Genomic DNA, 17,565 nt, shown 5'->3' with positions numbered 1-17,565 from the left:
AATTGTAGAATTATGTATTTATACTAAAATGTTTGGTGGAAGTTTTTAATGTTTGGTTAAAATAAACCTGATTTAATTTTCAGTCTCTTAATCATATTAGTATTTTTAAATTAGTTTTCAATAAGGAAAAATAGCCGTATCTTTTTCTTCATTATTTTTCCCTTCTTTCTACTGTATCTTTGCACATTAGGAGTGTTAAAGCATCACCATTAGTATTTCTCCCAAATAGATATTTCTTAAATATCTATGCAATAACTGTTGTTTTTTTGGTATTCTGTCAACTCTTGAGTTCTGTATTAATTTATCATAAAGAATTTGTCAATTGTTTCAGCACCAATACTTAGATTTTAAATTGTGGTATTCTCTAATTTGGACTTAAAAATCTTTCTACTTTATGTATGTGGTAACATGACTTTTTCAGAGCAGTCTACTAGTTCAGTAATGTCATATTCACGAGCAAAGGAGGTTGCCTGTTTGGTTGTGTCCTCCAACATCACTACTGTTCCAGTTGAAGGGAATCAAGTACCTTTCCCCCCACTCCTCACTGCATTATAAAAAAACTGTTTGGAAAATTTGTAATTTCCATTATCTTATGTCCAGCGCTACATATTTTCTCACTTTCTACAGCACTTCCCTCTGAACTGAATCAAATGTCTTTACTGGTCTGTGAATCTGTTCCATTAATTGTCAGAATTTGAGTATCATTTCAGTTGAACCTGCTGTTATCCCTTGTAGCTATGTTAATTTGTTGCTTTCTCCCCTCTTGATTTTTCCTGGTGCTGTCAATAAGCTTAAATCTCCAGTTAGCTGGAATGACTGCATGTCCTTACTTAAGGATTGGAATAACTGGCAGTTGGCCAGTGTCTCGTTTTGTTTTGTTGTCTCCGTCCCCAAGCTCTGCTGACATCCTGCTCAGATGTTTTCTCATCTACTCTGGAAGCTCTCCCATTTTTAACTGTTTCATTTCTCTTTGAATTTCCTCATGTTAGCAAAGTTCACTTGTGAGTACAGTTTGTCTTTCAAGAGCGATTTGTTTATATAGCATGCTTCTAATCAGCTAGGTTTAGCTGGTTTTCCAGGTATTTCTTTCATGTCTCCAGCAGCGGCCCGCTATCTCGTTTAGCATTAAATTTCTTCATGCACCATTAATTTCTGTTTACTTCAATTTAAGCATTCGGATTTCATGTTGTTGGACTTCTTGAGGCCTCTTCTAGCTGTAGAGTTCCAAAATCCATGCTTATGCAGTTTTTATGCTTTCGTTATTGTGTTGCATAAAGATTTACTTCTCTGGTTTCTGTCTGTTTGGGGTTTTTTTGTGAAGTTCTTCTTTTGTTGTCCAACTCTTTCTTCTTTGTATAAGTTTAATAATAATTTTGTTACTTGCATTTATTCTTTGAATCTTTCTTAGGTAGTGTGTAGTGTGAGATATTTATGTATTTGAATGCCTGAAATACTTTTCAAATGTCACCTCTCTTGTCTCTTACAGTGGTCGGTCAAGCTGACTTGACTGTCATATTTTTCATATTTTTCTTGGACAATAAGTAGTCGTGATCATTGCTACATTACATGACCTGTGGGCTCAAACGCCTGTTGGTTTTATGGATAGTAATTTGGTTAATCTGATTTCCAGTGAGTTCTGTATAATTCTGTGCATCTTTTTCCAAAGGAACTTGGCTTTCATGTTCCTTACCATTGTCCATTATCTCTTAGCATCTGGATGTCACGTAGTCAAGCATTGTTTTTTGCTTCATATTGTTATTACCAGTGTGTTGTCATGATCTAAAAAATATATATAGGAATATCTATTGATGAAGAGCTTCACTTTCTCATCCTTTCTTGTTTATTTCTGTTGATATGTAGTATCAGATTGCAGCTATCCATAGTTTATAGTAGGGAATAAATAACTGCTTGTGATACTAAATTGTGGGTTTTTTTTTTGTCTTGCCTCTGTGATATAAGTACGTTTTTCAAAGGAACACCCAGAAAGCTTGACTTAACTTATCTTTTTCCACTTTTGCCTTTCCCTTGGGCAAACAAAAGTTTTGTTGTGTTTCACCTTGTTCTCTTGTAACAGATAGCAAACATTGTATTTAGGTTATTTAAGTCTATTTTCCACCTTGTCATTCTCTGCCCACTGCCATCCTTTTTTGGGGGATCTTTCCTGCTCAGGCAGGAAACAAATGTTGAGTGGTCTGAGAGCAATCAAACCAGTCTCCTTAAATGCAAGAAAAGAAAGCCAACTCTTTCCTTGTAAAGAAAAGTAACAGAGGCTGCAGACTCATTCGGAACTTAAGATATCTGAGCACCTTTATTCAGAAGTGCAAGGTGGAGATCATTGTAGGTAATCCTGGTGCTTTGGAAGAACAACTGCGTGGGTTTTTTGATCATTTACTGGCAGAACGTGTGATTCCAGTGTGAAGATTTGTCTGTGACATGGAAACATCTGTATTTCACCAGAATAGCTGAAGATAACTTTCAGAATAAGGTGCAGTTTTTTTTTTTTTAATTAATGATTTTTCCCAACTGTGTTGCGAGGGTTTTTGTAATTAACAAGTTTCATCATTCCAGTTAAGGAATGGAAAGTACAATTTACCTTCCTAAAAGTTTTATTGAGGACTTTCTTTCATTCATTCTTTCTTTCTAAAGAGGTCTTAAGTGTCCTGGAATCTGCTTTGGGTTTCATGAAGTCCTCTGAGTGAAAGATGCAGAATTCATATTCACTGTTGACTCCGCATTATTGTTTGTGTGGGGATCAGCTGAAATCTGTTTGTCATCGCATCTCTTAAAAAACCACATTTTTTAAAATGTTTGGACAATTAGATTTTATACCTGATAATTTGATTGATACTTTGATTGTCATAGGCCAGCCTCACTGCACTTTTTCAATTTCTTACATGACTGTACATGCAGTGCACAAGGGTATTGCTTCAAGCTGTTCATCATTCCCTGAAGAGAACAGTAACTTTTCTGAGGGAGATAGTCGACTCTCCTATGTAATAGAACTTGCTAGAAGATAGCTTCTTGGAATCAAATGGAAAGTTGTTACATCTTCTAAATAATTAGAGACAGATGTCTCTTTCTTTGGCTAGGAACTCACCTCAGCAAAGCTTTCAGGTGTTCTGGAGCTCGATATAGTGATAGAGCTTATCAGGCTTCCATCTGTACATTCACTGTTGCAACGTGCTTGTCAACAGCTAAAGTCCGGGGAAATCCTGACCTCTCTATAGTTAGCAGCCCATCTCTAAAATGGATACATTAAATGCCACGTATATATCAAATGCCACATATAATAGTTTGTGTCTTAGCTGCTTGGATTCCTGAACACATTACTTACTGATAAGCTGTTTAAGTTACTGGCTTGTTGGATGGAGGATGTAGGATAATATTTCTGAGGGTTTTTGTGAATACTGTCTTTTGGGTAGTATTTCTGACTTCTTTGGTGATGTCACTAGAGCTTCTGGAGAACGTTTGAAATCTTGCAAAGTTCTCACAGGAAGTCTGGTTTGCTACTGCAGTAGTGCAGTAGGCATTTTGCAGTTGCTGAAACACCAGTGGCAGATGCTGGCTTTGGGAATGCAAATCTACAGTTTTGTGCAAGCAAAAGACTCTGGGATGCTTCCGCAGGTAAAGCGGTGTTCTTGGTGAGCGTTATTACCCACAGTGCTTCTGTATGTAGAAATAAACACTCAAGACAGAAAAAAAAATTGTATTTTTTTTTAATTGTTCATTTTGAAGTTTTATTGTCTGCGTGTTCATGTCCTATCCTGCAGATTCTCTTCCTTAGAGCTTTAAGAGCCTTTCCAGATCTCTAGGACTCAGAGGAACTGAGGCTTTGGGGGATTCGCATTATTCTAGTGTGCTTCACATAGGTGACAGGGCTTGTGCGTATGGTCTAGCTAATCCTCAGGCAAAATTCTCTAGCTGGCGTGGCCAGCGTCTTATGTTCAGAACATGACTGTATAATGAAACAAGTTGAAGAATAACAGTTAAGTAGACTTTATTTGGTGCCTTGGTGTCGCTCTTATTTTAACTTACGGAAAGGAGCCATGTTCTGTTCTTTCCTGAAAAAGGTAATCTCATCTGAGCTGACAGCTAGCATTTTTTCACAGACTGCTTCTTTAGGAAGGGGAAACTTTCTCAGTTGTTCAAGCAACTAGCGTGCTGTTTATTCTGCAAGTTTTAGGTGAGATGTACAGTTTTCCAGCAATGTATTCCTGTCTTCGTCTTTAGCCATAGCACTTTGTGGCTTTATCTTTAGCAGTGTCTGTAGTGTCTTCATCTGCAAAAAACTTAAATCCTCACTTTCCATCCCTTTGAGAACATGTCCAAGATGATTTGCCTTCCAGGTAGAAAAATTTACTCCTTTATGACTTTATATTGCCAGAGGTTTTTAAATGTTTCATTTTGGACTGTACACTTAAATATTTAGTGATGAAAAATGGATTATTGGAGGATTCAGTGAGCAAAATGTCATGATGCTGTTTTAACATTGTATTGTGATTGACTTTCGCCTCTTCCAAAGAGGTTCAGATTGAAGTTGAAGACTTTAAGTGTCTCTGTTCGATATTAACTTTTTTTTAAAATACTTATCTGATTACACAACTAATCTTTAAAAGCTTCTGAGGTTTTTCTTTTAAGTAGCAGTGAAATGTGAAGGCTTACTGTGTTTATTGCTTTTCCAAAAGGAAACATCCTGAAGGAAAGTGTGTACTGACTGGTAAATTTTAAGACAATGTATTTTTGTGTACTTTTTAAAGCAATGACTGAAGCCTCTTCCTTAAATAGTTGTCCTCTTTAAAAGTAAAGGCAGCTCAAAACGAAGTACATTCTGCAAATTTTACCTGCATGCCTTTGTCTTCAGTGGCTCTTGATCATAGCCTCAATATTAATTAGAAAAATCTGTTTGTCACAAACAGTAAGAAGTTAGACTTTTATCTGGTTGTTCTTGTCTTTGCTAAAATGCGGTAATAATCCTTTGTGCAAGTAATCCTCTTTACTAAACAGCACTTGGATGTCATTTAGCAGCATTGCAGTGGAAAATAAAATTCTTTTCCCTCCAATTTATGGAATCTGTAGTATTCTATTTTTCAGGAAAATAATAGTGTCAAGCTTGGTATGAATACTGTAATTTAGTAATTACATTTGCATAGCAAAATTTCTCCTGCTGTTCAGCTAGTTGTACTTCCCATCCTTCCCTTTTTATCCAGATTTATTTGTGGTTTTATTCTGTGATCATAGCCAAAAGAGGAGCTGTATTTCATTAGTAAGTCAAAGGAATGTATACATTTTTATTAGTCAAATGAATGTTTATATTTTTGTTATAATATACACATTAGAACATATATATCATTATATATTTTTATATTAATATACATCACAAGGAGTATTTTTATTAGCTCGCAAACCTTAATCCCTTCATTAATTCTTGAATTTCAGTAGGACTAGCAACATGAACAACCACTTCCAGATCAGGCCATATATTTGTAAAGTACTTTGAATTCCAGTCTGCTGAAGCATTCTGTTTTGCTTCTAATTATAAAGGGGTTTGGTGATGGTGGTTGTGGCCTCTCTCTTTTCATTGATTTATGATCATGTGGAAAACAGAGCAGAAGCTTTAAAAAGTCTCACCAGATAGAAATCTGACTGTTGTACGTCTAGCAGGAGTCTAAGATGTACTGAAACTGAGAGGAGTCACCATATTCTGCTTTAGGAACTCACTATTTGTAGGAGGTGAAGGAGGATGAGCTGTACTTTTTTCCACTTAGAATTGCTGAATTTCTAATGGTGGAAAGCTGTGCATGTAGTTTCAGTGTGTGCTTTGGCAAAGTACTTCTCTGGTAGTGTTGGTTGATCATGAATGCGTACTTCTGGTGCTTGAAAGGAAGAGTTTCTTAATGTATAGTACTGAACATCTTGCATATCATCGCATGAGTGAAAAATGTGGTTACTATTAGATGAATCGAGGTACTAGGAAATTTTTAAAGAACAATGCTTCTCGTATTCTTTCCATATTTTAACGTAAGAGAAATAAAAATAGGTAATATTTAAAGAAATATCATCCCCTAGAAATTAAGTGTGTTTTTAATTCTTTCTTCAGTTTTGGAAGGATATTGTTGAGGATATTGAAGTTCGTGATCTAATTTCTGACAGAAGCAAATCTCAAGGTGAGATATCTTGACTAATCTTAATACACACATGTTTGTAAATATAGCAAAAGAAGGACTAAAATTTATTTATTTACTTCGTAGATATTCCATCAGAAGAATGGATTTGGGAATCCTTATTTCATCCACCTCGCAAATTGGGCATTAATGATATTGAAGGGCAGCGGGTACTTCAGATCGCAGTGATTTTACGTAATCTTTCTTTTGAAGAGGGAAATGTTAAACTTTTGGCAGCTAATCGTACTTGTCTTCGGTTCCTGCTACTCTCTGCTCATAGTCATTTTATTTCTCTACGGCAGTTGGGGCTTGACACGCTGGGAAATATTGCAGCAGAGGTAATGTACTTCAAAACAGAACAATTAAAATACAATTTGATAAAAGCATTACTTTAGTGTTAATTAAATTAATTACTTTTTTCCTTGATCATTAGATGAAGCAGGAAAGAAATTATTTTTCTGAATTTGTAAATAGCAATTTGAAAACAAGTATTTGGAGCCAAAACAAAAATGCGGATTGTATGTGTCAGTTTGCTAAAATACACTGACATGAAGAAGGCTGATTGTGTAGGGAGATAGGAGATATTCATAGTGCATAATTTTCAGTTTAGTTTTCCATAGAGAAGAAAGGAATTTAGTTAAATTCTGCAGAGTGTATACTAGCTTCTTCACTTTATAATTATAACCTTTGGTCATAACTTCAAAATAGTATGTTTGAGGAAGGGGGTGGTAGAGGGTTTTACACTGTGTGTCGTAGGCGCCAGTAAGCTACTCATACGCCACTGGGTATACTGCCTGAATCATGTGAGGCATGCTTTTCTTTTCAAAGAGGTTTGAATGTAATAAAATACACTATTTCAGTATGTCATATCATTGTGCAGAGAAACGATACAGATTTTTTAGGTCGATATGATCAGATATTCCTTGTATTTTAAAATATAACAGATAATCTAAGTAAAATGGGTAATACCAGAGAATGAGACTTGAAGTATTGGTCCACTGCTGAATACTGAAAAAAGGTGGCATTTTCATTTACCATGTATCCAGCTCTTCTTGAACAAGAAAGAATGTTACATGTTATAATGTCTGAGAGCTCTGGTTGAGAAGCAGAAGTAGCTAGGATCAGGATGAACAGTTGTTTGGGAAGGAGTGTTAGTCATTACTCAAGTTCTGTTCTTTGTTAGATATTAAAATATATTTGTGTATACTGTTGACTGCCCGGGAATAAAGTTATTTTCCGTATTCTGAGCGCTAGAAAATGTAAATTAAACTGCTAGTTCAGAGCAGAAAAGGAGGAGGGGGCTCAAAATACTAGCTATGATGAAAAGCTCATAGGGTTCTGTTTTTGTGGACAGAAATGTTATTTACGCGTGCTGCATTTAAACACTTCTGAATCTTACATTTTGATAATGCAGATTTAAGGATTTGAGCCATTAGCACTGTATGGATAGTGTTAGTCATAGATTTTTTTTTTTTTTTATCAGCTTCTTTTGGATCCTGTTGATTTCAAAACTACTCATCTAATGTTTCACACTGTTACAAAATGCCTCATGTCAAGGGATAGATTTTTAAAAATGAGAGGTAAGATCTCTAGCTATTTTATTGTTACATTAGAATTGTAATTATTGCTGTTTAAAACTATTTTGTATTTGTTCTTCAGGCATGGAAATCTTGGCAAATCTTTGCAAGGCTGAAGATAATGGTGTCTTAATTTGTGAATATGTGGATCAAGAATCCTATAAAGAGATCATATGTCATCTCACGCTACCGGATGTGCTGCTTGTAATCTCAGCACTTGAGGTGCTATACATGCTCACAGAAATGGGAGAAGTTGCCTGCTCAAAGATCGCTAAAGTAGAGAAGAGCATAGGTAAGGGAGAAACTAAATCTATTACTCTCACTTATGTAGGAAAAAAGACTTAAGAATATATCATGTTCAGTGGTTTAAAATGTGGCTTGTTTGTGTGTGTATGCAGCTTAGGGATTTTTAGCAAGTTTTACTAAAATTTATTGTTTATGTCCTCAAGAAATTGATGATGCTAATAACTAGGGAAGCTAAAACTTTTGAAGGCTTTTTTTTTAATGCCATGAATTGTGGGTGGGTTTTGTTTTTTTTTTAAATAAATCTACAGAAGCATACAGAGGCTTCTTTTCTTCCAGCACATGGCAATTTTAAACCAAATCAATATGTTCCAGCAGCATTCATTTGTCTTGTCCTAATGTCATTGTCGGTTTTACATTTAATACTTTAGATACATTAGTATGTCTGGTTTCTATGGACATCCAGATGTTTGGACCTGATGCACTTACTGCTGTAAAACTCATTGAACATCAGTGCGTTAGCCAGCAAGGAGTACCTGATGTCAGACCACAAGTAATGGATCATGGTTCTTCACAGGCCCATGCAACAGGTGTCCCAGGTTAGTATCACTGTAAGAGAACATATTCTTCTACAAGATTTCCTAGATGGCATGTATGATTTTCATCTTTGATACGTTTCTGATTAATTTACATGAATACACCTAGCATTATGCATAACATACAGTATCTTTTTCAGGTAATTGTTCACAAAGCAAATACAAAGCTATGTTAGGCAAAACTGTTGTGAAACAAGCTTTAAAAGAAGCTTAATATTTTTCAGTTGATAATCTGAAAATTTACTGAGAGTTATGTACACTCCTTATTTTAACTTGTTCAGTGGAAAGAAAAAGTGTCCATTCTAGGTTGTTGCCATGATTTGCAGAGAATTGGAGGTCCATTTTATGTTGTGTTTTTACACAGAATATTATTGGCAGTAATATATGGTATTTGATAGAATTGCAGAGATTAGACACACAGAATCATGCCTCTGTTGAAGCTGCTAAACAGCTTGGTGTCATGTAAACCAAATTTTAACTATTGTTTAAAGCTTGAATTTTTTTTTTTTTCTAAATTGTAAATTAAATTGTAATTATGGTTATTTTTTGCAGTTTTATTTTGGGATTAAATAATGGCACTTTGGAAGTTGACGGCACAGCTAACTATTATTGGTCAGGGGGAGTAGCATATGTACCTCATTCTGTCTTTACTAAAAAAAGCTCACAGCCGTATACCACAAGTGCGCACAAGATGCAACACTGCTATTCGTTCTGGGGAAAAAATGGAGAAAGAACCATTATGACAGACGCTGCCTTGCATGTTTAAGTGTACTGTTTCTGGAATGGGTGCAGGTATCACAGTGAAAGTGACTGGCAAAGAATGCGACTAAGGGGGATGAACAAGAGTGAATAGAAGGAACCAATGGGACATCGCAACAAAATTCTGTGTTGTGTTTGCTTTCACTTAGGAAGTGGAAAAATAATTGCTGTGTATTTGCGCCTGTTCTGGTGGAGTATTGTGCCACTCTTAAATCATGCTAAGTACTCTATGAAGTACTGAGATCATGGATCATTAAATGCTTATGTCATGATTGCACTTCAGTGGTGGCTCTGGCCTTGGAGTGCCCTGCTTCACCTTAGTAAATTGTGGTGCAAATCTGTAGTCTTAGTGCACCTTTGTGACTTGCCTTAGCTGGATACATCCTTGCTTACACTCAGGAGAAACTGTACCAGTGAAAGTCATGGAGTTAAAGTGCTTCTTCATTCAGGAGAACAAAAATCGTTTCAGCAAGTTTGTGGTTTTTTTTCTTCCCCTCATTGTCCACAGCTTCTAGGACAGCACCACATGTTGCTCCACCACCTGGAATAGTAGAAATAGACAGCGAGAAATTTGCATGTCAGTGGTAAGTGTGTAGTTCTATTCAAATACTTCAATGAAGAAAAATGAAGAAAAATTCCTGTATTCCTGTGTCACAGAATTTTCTAGTGTGCTTCTATTTACTGTTAGACTCATTTTTCTGAAAAGTATAAAGCAAAACCATTCTGTCATTGCTTTGAAGAAGTATGAAAGAAAAAAACAGAATATTTACTCTTCAATAGTTGATACTTGAAATTACTGGTTTTCTGTCTTAGAATAGAATTGAATTTGATTTTTAACTCTGGGCTTGATTTTATTTATTTTTTTTAAATTGTCAGGCAGCATTATCTGTTTCATGAGTGTTTTCATCTGGTTACTGCACCAATATAAAAGTAATTATCAAATTATGAAGCTAGGCCCTGCAAAACTCTCATGTGATCATTATGAACCTCGAGCAAGTTAAGGTCAAAGCTTTTTCTGTCCAAATTCTCTTGCTTTCAACTAATATTGCTGTCAGATATTTTGAGAGAAATTATTCCGCCTGTGGTTCTCATGTGGACCGAGTGTGATCTCTCTGAACTATTTGACTTACATAAATCTACACACATTCTAAATATTTGTATTAATCCGTTCCTCTTGGGCCTTTCCACCTCTGCTGCTTCACAACTGATACATGTGTTCATCAGTTGCCTTCCTGATCAGGCAAAGGCCTTCAAGATAAAGTGGGTAGAATTTGTCAGTGCTTTGGGTCATGATTTAGTTTTACTTCTGCTTCCAGCAAAGCTTTGATTATATGGGGGAAATGTTGTGGATTCTTGTGGTCAACCGATGTTGTTCCCATGCTTCTGTTCACACGCTGCAAAGTATTAATGTGTGCCACTGAAAGACTGAGAAATTTCACATTTAGACAGTTAAACGGGGATACCTGGAGTCAGAATCACAGCAGCTTTAGCGATCTGCAAGTTGGTCTCTAGCCAAAGCTAGTTTTCTAGGCTGCCTTTTCAATTGAGTGGGAGATTCCTCCAATAGTAAAATGAATTGCATTCACCTGCCTAGTTTCTGATGAGATTATGCATTACCTTCTGGTGCCACCTTCTCTCTATTGACTATAGAGAGCACTAGACATTTAGCTTTCAGTAGTAAAGCTGTAGGCAAGGTGAATTTTGCATTCTGTATAAAATGTAAAATAGACGTTTCAGGTGTTAAGTATGGGTAAGTACCATGCTGCAACTGTGTGATACCATCAAATGACAGAAGATACTGAAGCAAACCACAGAGCATTATATCAGGAAGATTTGGAATATCTGCTTTGATTTTGATTCTGTGTGCTTCTGCAGCTGTCCGTATTGAATACTATTATTTCGTACTTGATTTTTCTCCTGGTCTTAGCTAGATATGAGTTAATGAAAAATACAAATTAACATCTAATCCTGAATCTGTGTTGCCAAAAAGAAGGCAAATTGGGAGTATCTAATCCTGAATCTGTGTTGCCAAAATGAAGAAGGCAAATTGAGAGCGGAGGAGTAGCCCCTCCCAAGCATTTTCACCGTTGCTAACGTGGAGTGTCTTACATTCATGTAAATTTTCATGGTATGTTTTAGTCATTGCTTCCTGTTGAGGGAAATGGGAAAATGAGTAACTCGTAGCAGTAGAATTTAGAAGTTACTGTGTCAGAAGCAACAGAAAGACAAGGTATTTAAACTGACCTTCCTGGATGTATTATTAGCCAGCTTAGCCCGAGTAGGAGTCCTTGTAGGGTAAGTGACAGTAAGTGTGTGTGACAGTAAAGTGCTAATCGCAGATTCCACTTCACCATTACAAGTCCTGAATATCTTCAGTTTGCTGGTACCAATGATAGTGTGTGAGCCTAACATACCCAACTAGACAGTCATTGTCTGATATGCCAAATTTAATTAACACCTAGACTTTCTGTTACACAGTGTGATCTCAATTTTTGTAATCATAAAATTGTAACTCAGCTGCAGGTTGAAATGGCATTATACTTACTCTTCGCTGGTTATGAGAGAATGTAATCATTTGCTTTCTCTCTTTTGGATCATCTAGTTATACTGGGAGTGTAAGACTCTACAAAGGAGAATGCAGTGTAGTCTTCCGAAGCGTTAGCACCATATAGTAAATGCTGACAATTTAAGAAATATTTTTATTCTGTCAGGGCCTATATTCTGGTACAGGTATTTGAGCATTGTGTGGGAGTTGTTACTTACGTCCATTTGCTGCTGCGGATGAACTGTTCCCAAGTCTCTGGTTTGAAACAATGGATTTGAAAGAAAAAATTAAACTGATAGAAAATGTTTCCTTCAATCACAGCTTTCTGGTCAGGGGTTGGATGGTTTGTGTGCTTGTGGAGAGTCTGTAGGAGATGCAAATGCTTTCTGTCCCTGGAGATTGAACATTAAGCAGAACAGGTTGTTCAAAGATTTTATTGATGTGTATGTGGTGTGGGACTCCAGGAATGAGAGTGTGTGTGTGTTTGTGTGCATACTCTCTTAGAATTCAAGTCCCCTCTCTCCTGTCAGAATGACAGGGTTGAGACTGTTACTCTATTCCTGGTTTTATTTGTATTTTATAGTAAGACTGCGTTAGCAGATCAGTTACAAAATCTTGGTTTTGATATAAATGTTGACTTTTGATAGAAATTTCTGATAAAGAATTAGCTAGCATTCAGTCCATCTTTTGCCTAAAGTAGAATCATTAAGAAATAAGAGTAGAGCTGTGGGGCAGAGATGTCACCAAACAATGAGTTCTTTTTTAATTTTGTTTCTGATTAAAAAAAAGTCCTGTGTAGAGACTATTTTGCATGTTACGTATGTAAATAAGATGTTGCGTGTAAAACTGGCTACATGTGTTAGGGGTCCTACATGTTGAATCACAAACAGTGAGAAGGAGAAAGTATCGAACAGCCATTTGACAAGACAATATACTAAATGCTGTTTTACATGTTGTTATCAGGTCTCAAATCTCTCTGTGATAGAAACGTTTTAACAACCCTTTTAAAAGTACTCTCTATTTTGTTTCATGGTTTATTTTTTCATTCTCAGGTTGAATGCACATTTTGAGGTGAATCTTGATTGCTCAGTTTCTCGAGCAGAAATGTACTCTGAATACCTCTCTACCTGTAGTAAATTAGCTCGAGGTGGAATCCTAACGTCAACTGGATTTTATAAATGTCTGCGGTAAGACAAAAATTCGTGCAACAATAAAGAAGCAATTGTATGTGCTCAGTACTAACCCGTAGCTTTAGATTTCTGAGAAAAGATCCACTGAGTTGAGTTTGAAAGACATCCAGTTTTAGAATTTTAATTGAAACAAATGTTTAGAGTTTGTTTAATTTTATTTCATTCCATTTCAGGATCTTTGATAGGGTTCCTTCTCTGCTTGTAGTTCTTTTAATTCTTTCGCAGGTAGTTTTTTGGAGGTGGTTTTCACTTACCTTGTGTGAGATCTTGGGCAACCATCTAGTGGACCTGTTAGTCCTCCATGAGGAATACTCAGATGGTACTGGCTAATCCTGCTGTATTGCAAAGATACAGGCATTGGTGCAGTTACTCTGCACACAAGAGCAGTTAGTTAATCATCTTACAATGTTTTTGTTTTGAGTTATTGTGTTTATTAACATAGAATTATATTGTGTTTTGCAGAACTGTCTTTCCAAATCATACAGTGAAGAGAGTAGAAGATCCAAGTAACAATGGTCAAGCACATATACATGTGGTAGGAGTCAAAAGGAGAGCTATACCACTTCCCATTCAGATGTACTATCAGCAGCAACCAACTTCGTCTACCCCAGTTGTCCGGGTTGATTCAATTCCTGATGTGTCTTCGTCTCCTTCGCCAGCAGGTTTTTAAATTAATTAAATATCAAGTATCTTGCATAGATTCTGAACTGACACTAAAAGACAAAAGTTTTTGAAAATAGTTTGAAAGTGTTGGAAGTCAGGGCCACGTCTTTTGATCGATTTTATTCAATAACGTTAGGAATAGTATTGCAGTATGTACTTGCATGCCATTCTAGTATTTGAAGTGTAACCCATAAACTTGCCAGTCAGCAGACAAGCCGTTGTTGCTGCATCGTTAATTCAGATGCAGTATAGCTGAGAAGAGAAACTGCTTCATATAGAATTACAAATTCAAGCCTTTGATTTTTAAAAATTTGTTACAATAATGTGTTTTGAAATAATTTTTGCTTCCAAACTTTTACTGTGTTTATTTCAATAGGAATCCCTCACGGGCTACCAAGCGTAGGAAATCACTATCAGAGGACCCCTATTAACCAGTCTTCAACTTTGACAGCAACACAGATGTCTTTTCCAATTCAAGGTGTTCATACTGTGGCACAGACTGTTTCTAGAATTCCACAGAATCCTTCTATTCATACACAGCAGCAACAAAATGCTCCAGTGACTGTTATACAGAATAAAGGTCCAATATCCTGTGAAGTAGTGAAGGCCACAGTAATACAGAGCTCTGTTCCCCAGTCTGCGGTTCCTGTGACTATTGCTGTAGGAGGAGCACCACAAGCTTCTAATCAAAATCACAGCACTACAGGACAGCAGCCGTCTGTTACTGTTGTTAGTTCTCAGACGTTGCTTCACCACCAACCTGTAATTCAACAACAGTCTCCACTGCATGCAGTGGTACCAGGACAGATACCTTCAGGCACTCCTGTTACGGTAATTCAGCAAGCTGTACCTCAGGGTCATATATTTGGCAGAGTACAAAACATACCAGCATGCAGTTCGGCAGTTTCACAGGGTCAACAGCTAATCAGCACATCATCACAACCTGGGCAGACATCATCTCAGCAGTCCTCTGCTGGCAACCAGCAACAAGATACAGTCATCATAGCACCACAGCAGTACGTCACAACCTCTGCATCTAACATTGTTTCTGCCACCACAGTTCAAAATTTCCAAGTAGCAGCTGGGCAGGTGGTTACAATCGCAGGTGTCCAAAACCCACCAACATCTAGGGTAGGGTTCCAGAATATTGCACCAAAGCCTCTGCCATCTCAGCAAGTTCCGCCTGCCGTGGTACAGCAGCCGATGCAGCCACAGCAGCAGCCCCCAGCACCGTCCCAGCAAAGTGTAGTGATTGTAAGCCAGCCAGCTCAGCAAGGTCAAACGTATGCACCAGCCATTCATCAAATAGTGCTCGCTAATCCAGCTTCTATTCCCGCTGGTCAAACTGTCCAGTTGACTGGACAGCCAACCATTACTCCATCTTCTTCACCATCCCCAGGTCCGGTTACAAATAATCAAGTCCCCGCAGTTATGTCATCTTCATCTACCACTCCTCAGTCACAAGGGCCCCCTCCTACTGTCAGCCAGATGCTTTCTGTAAAGAGGCAGCAGCAGCAACATTCACCAGCATCGTCACAGCAGCAGGTACAGGTACAACAACCGATACAAATGCAAGTTCAGTCACAGCAAGCTAATACAGGAGTTGGCCAGCCTAACTCTGGTGAGTCTAGTCTGATAAAACAACTGCTCCTTCCGAAAAGAGGCCCCTCAACTCCAGGGGGAAAGCTTATACTCCCAGCTCCACAGATTCCTCCACCTAACAATGCAAGAGCTCCTAGCCCTCAGGTGGTTTATCAGATGGCCAATAACCAGGCGCCAGGTTTTGGAGTTCAAGGACAGTCTCCAACTCAGCAGCTGCTGGTTGGACAGCAAAATGTTCAGTTGGTCCCGGGTGCAATCCAGCCCCAAGGGGCAGTACAAACAGTACCCATTTCTAATTTACAGATATTGCCAGGCCAGTTGATCTCAAACAGCCCAGCAACTATTTTCCAAGGGACTACTGGCAACCAGGTTACGATAACAGTTGTGCCAAATACGAGTTTTGCTACTGCAACTGTGAGTCAGGGAAATGCAACTCAAATCTTTTCTCCTGCAGGAATTGCAGTGAGTGGAGCACAGACAGGAGTTGGGCTACAGGTGCAAACGCTTCCAGCTACTCAAGCACCTTCAGCTGGACAATCACCGTGTACTGCTGCTCCCCCATTCAAAGGTGATAAAATAATTTGCCAAAAGGAGGAAGAAGCAAAGGAAGCAACAGGTTTACACATTCACGAACGTAAAATTGAAGTTATGGAGAATCCTTCCTGCCGAAGAGGAGCTGCAAACACCAGCAATGGGGATGCAAAAGAAAATGAAATGCAGGTGGGAAGTCTTTTAAATGGGAGAAAGTATAGTGACTCCAGTCTACCTCCTTCTAACTCAGGGAAAACTCAGAATGAGGCCAATCAGTGCTCACAAGTCAGTAATGGGCCATCATTAGAAATGGGTGAGAACGGAGCTCCCGGAAAGCAGAACTTTGAACAAATGGACACACAGGAAATTAAAAGTGATTTGAAGAAGCCCCTAGTTAATGGAATCTGTGATTTTGATAAAGGAGATGGTTCTCATTTGAGCAAAAACATTCCAAATCACAAAACTTCCAATCATGTAGGAAATGGTGAGATATCTTCAGTGGAACAACAAGGGAATTTGGATGCCACGCAGCAAGATACTGCCAAAGGTGATCAAGGGGAAAGAATTTCTAATGGGCCTGTATTAACTTTGAGTAGTTCACCTGTTGTAAGCGGTACACAGGAGGCTGCAAAACTGTTAACCCAGCAACTTAGTGGTACCAACACTGATTTACCTAATGGACCTCTAGCTTCAAGTTTGAATTCAGATGTGCCTCAGCAACGCCCAAGTGTAGTTGTCTCACCACAATCTACAGCCTCTGTTATACAGGGGCATCAAATCATAGCAGTTCCACACTCAGGACCTAGAGTGTCCCAGTCTACCCTGTCATCCGAAGTTCGGTCTACTAATGGCACAGCAGAATGCAAAACTGTAAAGAGGCCAGCAGAGGATAATGACAGGGAAACTGTTCCAGGAATTCCAAATAAAGTAGGAGTTAGAATTGTTACAATCAGTGACCCCAACAATGCTGGTTGCAGTGCAACTATGGTTGCTGTGCCAGCTGGAGCGGATCCAAGCACTGTAGCGAAAGTAGCAATAGAAAGTGCTGTTCAACAAAAGCAGCAGCATCCAACCACGTATATACAAAGCATGGTCACACAGGTATGTTGCAGTGTTCTTTTCATGTTTATTCCAACTGTGATTCTGACTAATGCTGTGAAATAACAGGGGTGAAAATGTAAACTCAGTCAATATCTCTTGCATAGTGTTTAAAATATTCAGAAAACGGTGGTTTCTGTTCTTTCAGGGACTAAAGTTCTAATAGTTTGCATACCTCTTCAATGTCAGTGACAATAGTGGAATTTAAAATAGTTTGTAGCTTGCTAATACGCAAGGAACTTCTACTCACTGATTTCTTCCTTAAAGGATTAACTGTTCTGAAAACAAAAATGATTTGTTGTACAGTCTTGGAAAAATGTCGATATTGTTCTGCATTTTATTCTTGGTCATTATTGCTTGTGGAGGAGTGAATATGGTTTTTTGCAAGTTAATGATCGCAAATGCCTGTGGCTTGCTGAAATGAGTTGAAGTTCTTGCATTTAAAGGTGATCTTTAAAGACTTGCTTCAGGCATTCGCTACAATCAGGAGAAAGTATTGTTTTGTAAATTTGTTGAAATGTTTATGTTTGTTTATTACAAAATATTTGTAATGTTTATTTATCGATAGAATAAGCATTGTTTGGTGCTTTTTTTTCTGTT

At 37.8% G+C, this 17,565-nt stretch overlaps 1 protein-coding gene across 1 annotated transcript in view; it reads left to right on the top strand.

The window, feature by feature from the left end:
* The window catches only part of ARID2 (AT rich interactive domain 2 (ARID, RFX-like)), a 106,370-nt gene that overhangs the window by 68,416 nt on the left and 20,389 nt on the right, over positions 1 to 17,565 (top strand). The window contains exons 7-15 of the mRNA XM_009880878.1: positions 6,098 to 6,164; positions 6,249 to 6,499; positions 7,645 to 7,741; positions 7,821 to 8,030; positions 8,413 to 8,580; positions 9,845 to 9,920; positions 12,934 to 13,068; positions 13,534 to 13,733; positions 14,111 to 16,968. Of these exons, the coding sequence (XP_009879180.1) occupies positions 6,098 to 6,164; positions 6,249 to 6,499; positions 7,645 to 7,741; positions 7,821 to 8,030; positions 8,413 to 8,580; positions 9,845 to 9,920; positions 12,934 to 13,068; positions 13,534 to 13,733; positions 14,111 to 16,968 (4,062 nt within the window). The remainder of the gene's footprint in view (positions 1 to 6,097; positions 6,165 to 6,248; positions 6,500 to 7,644; positions 7,742 to 7,820; positions 8,031 to 8,412; positions 8,581 to 9,844; positions 9,921 to 12,933; positions 13,069 to 13,533; positions 13,734 to 14,110; positions 16,969 to 17,565) is intronic.

This window comes from Charadrius vociferus, unplaced genomic scaffold, assembly GCF_000708025.1.
Source record: "Charadrius vociferus isolate BGI_N301 unplaced genomic scaffold, ASM70802v2 scaffold52, whole genome shotgun sequence".
In the NCBI taxonomy this organism is placed as follows: Eukaryota; Metazoa; Chordata; class Aves; order Charadriiformes; family Charadriidae; genus Charadrius; species Charadrius vociferus.
The sequence above is the reverse complement of the archived record's forward strand: the minus strand, read 5'-3'. Positions and strand labels throughout refer to the sequence as shown.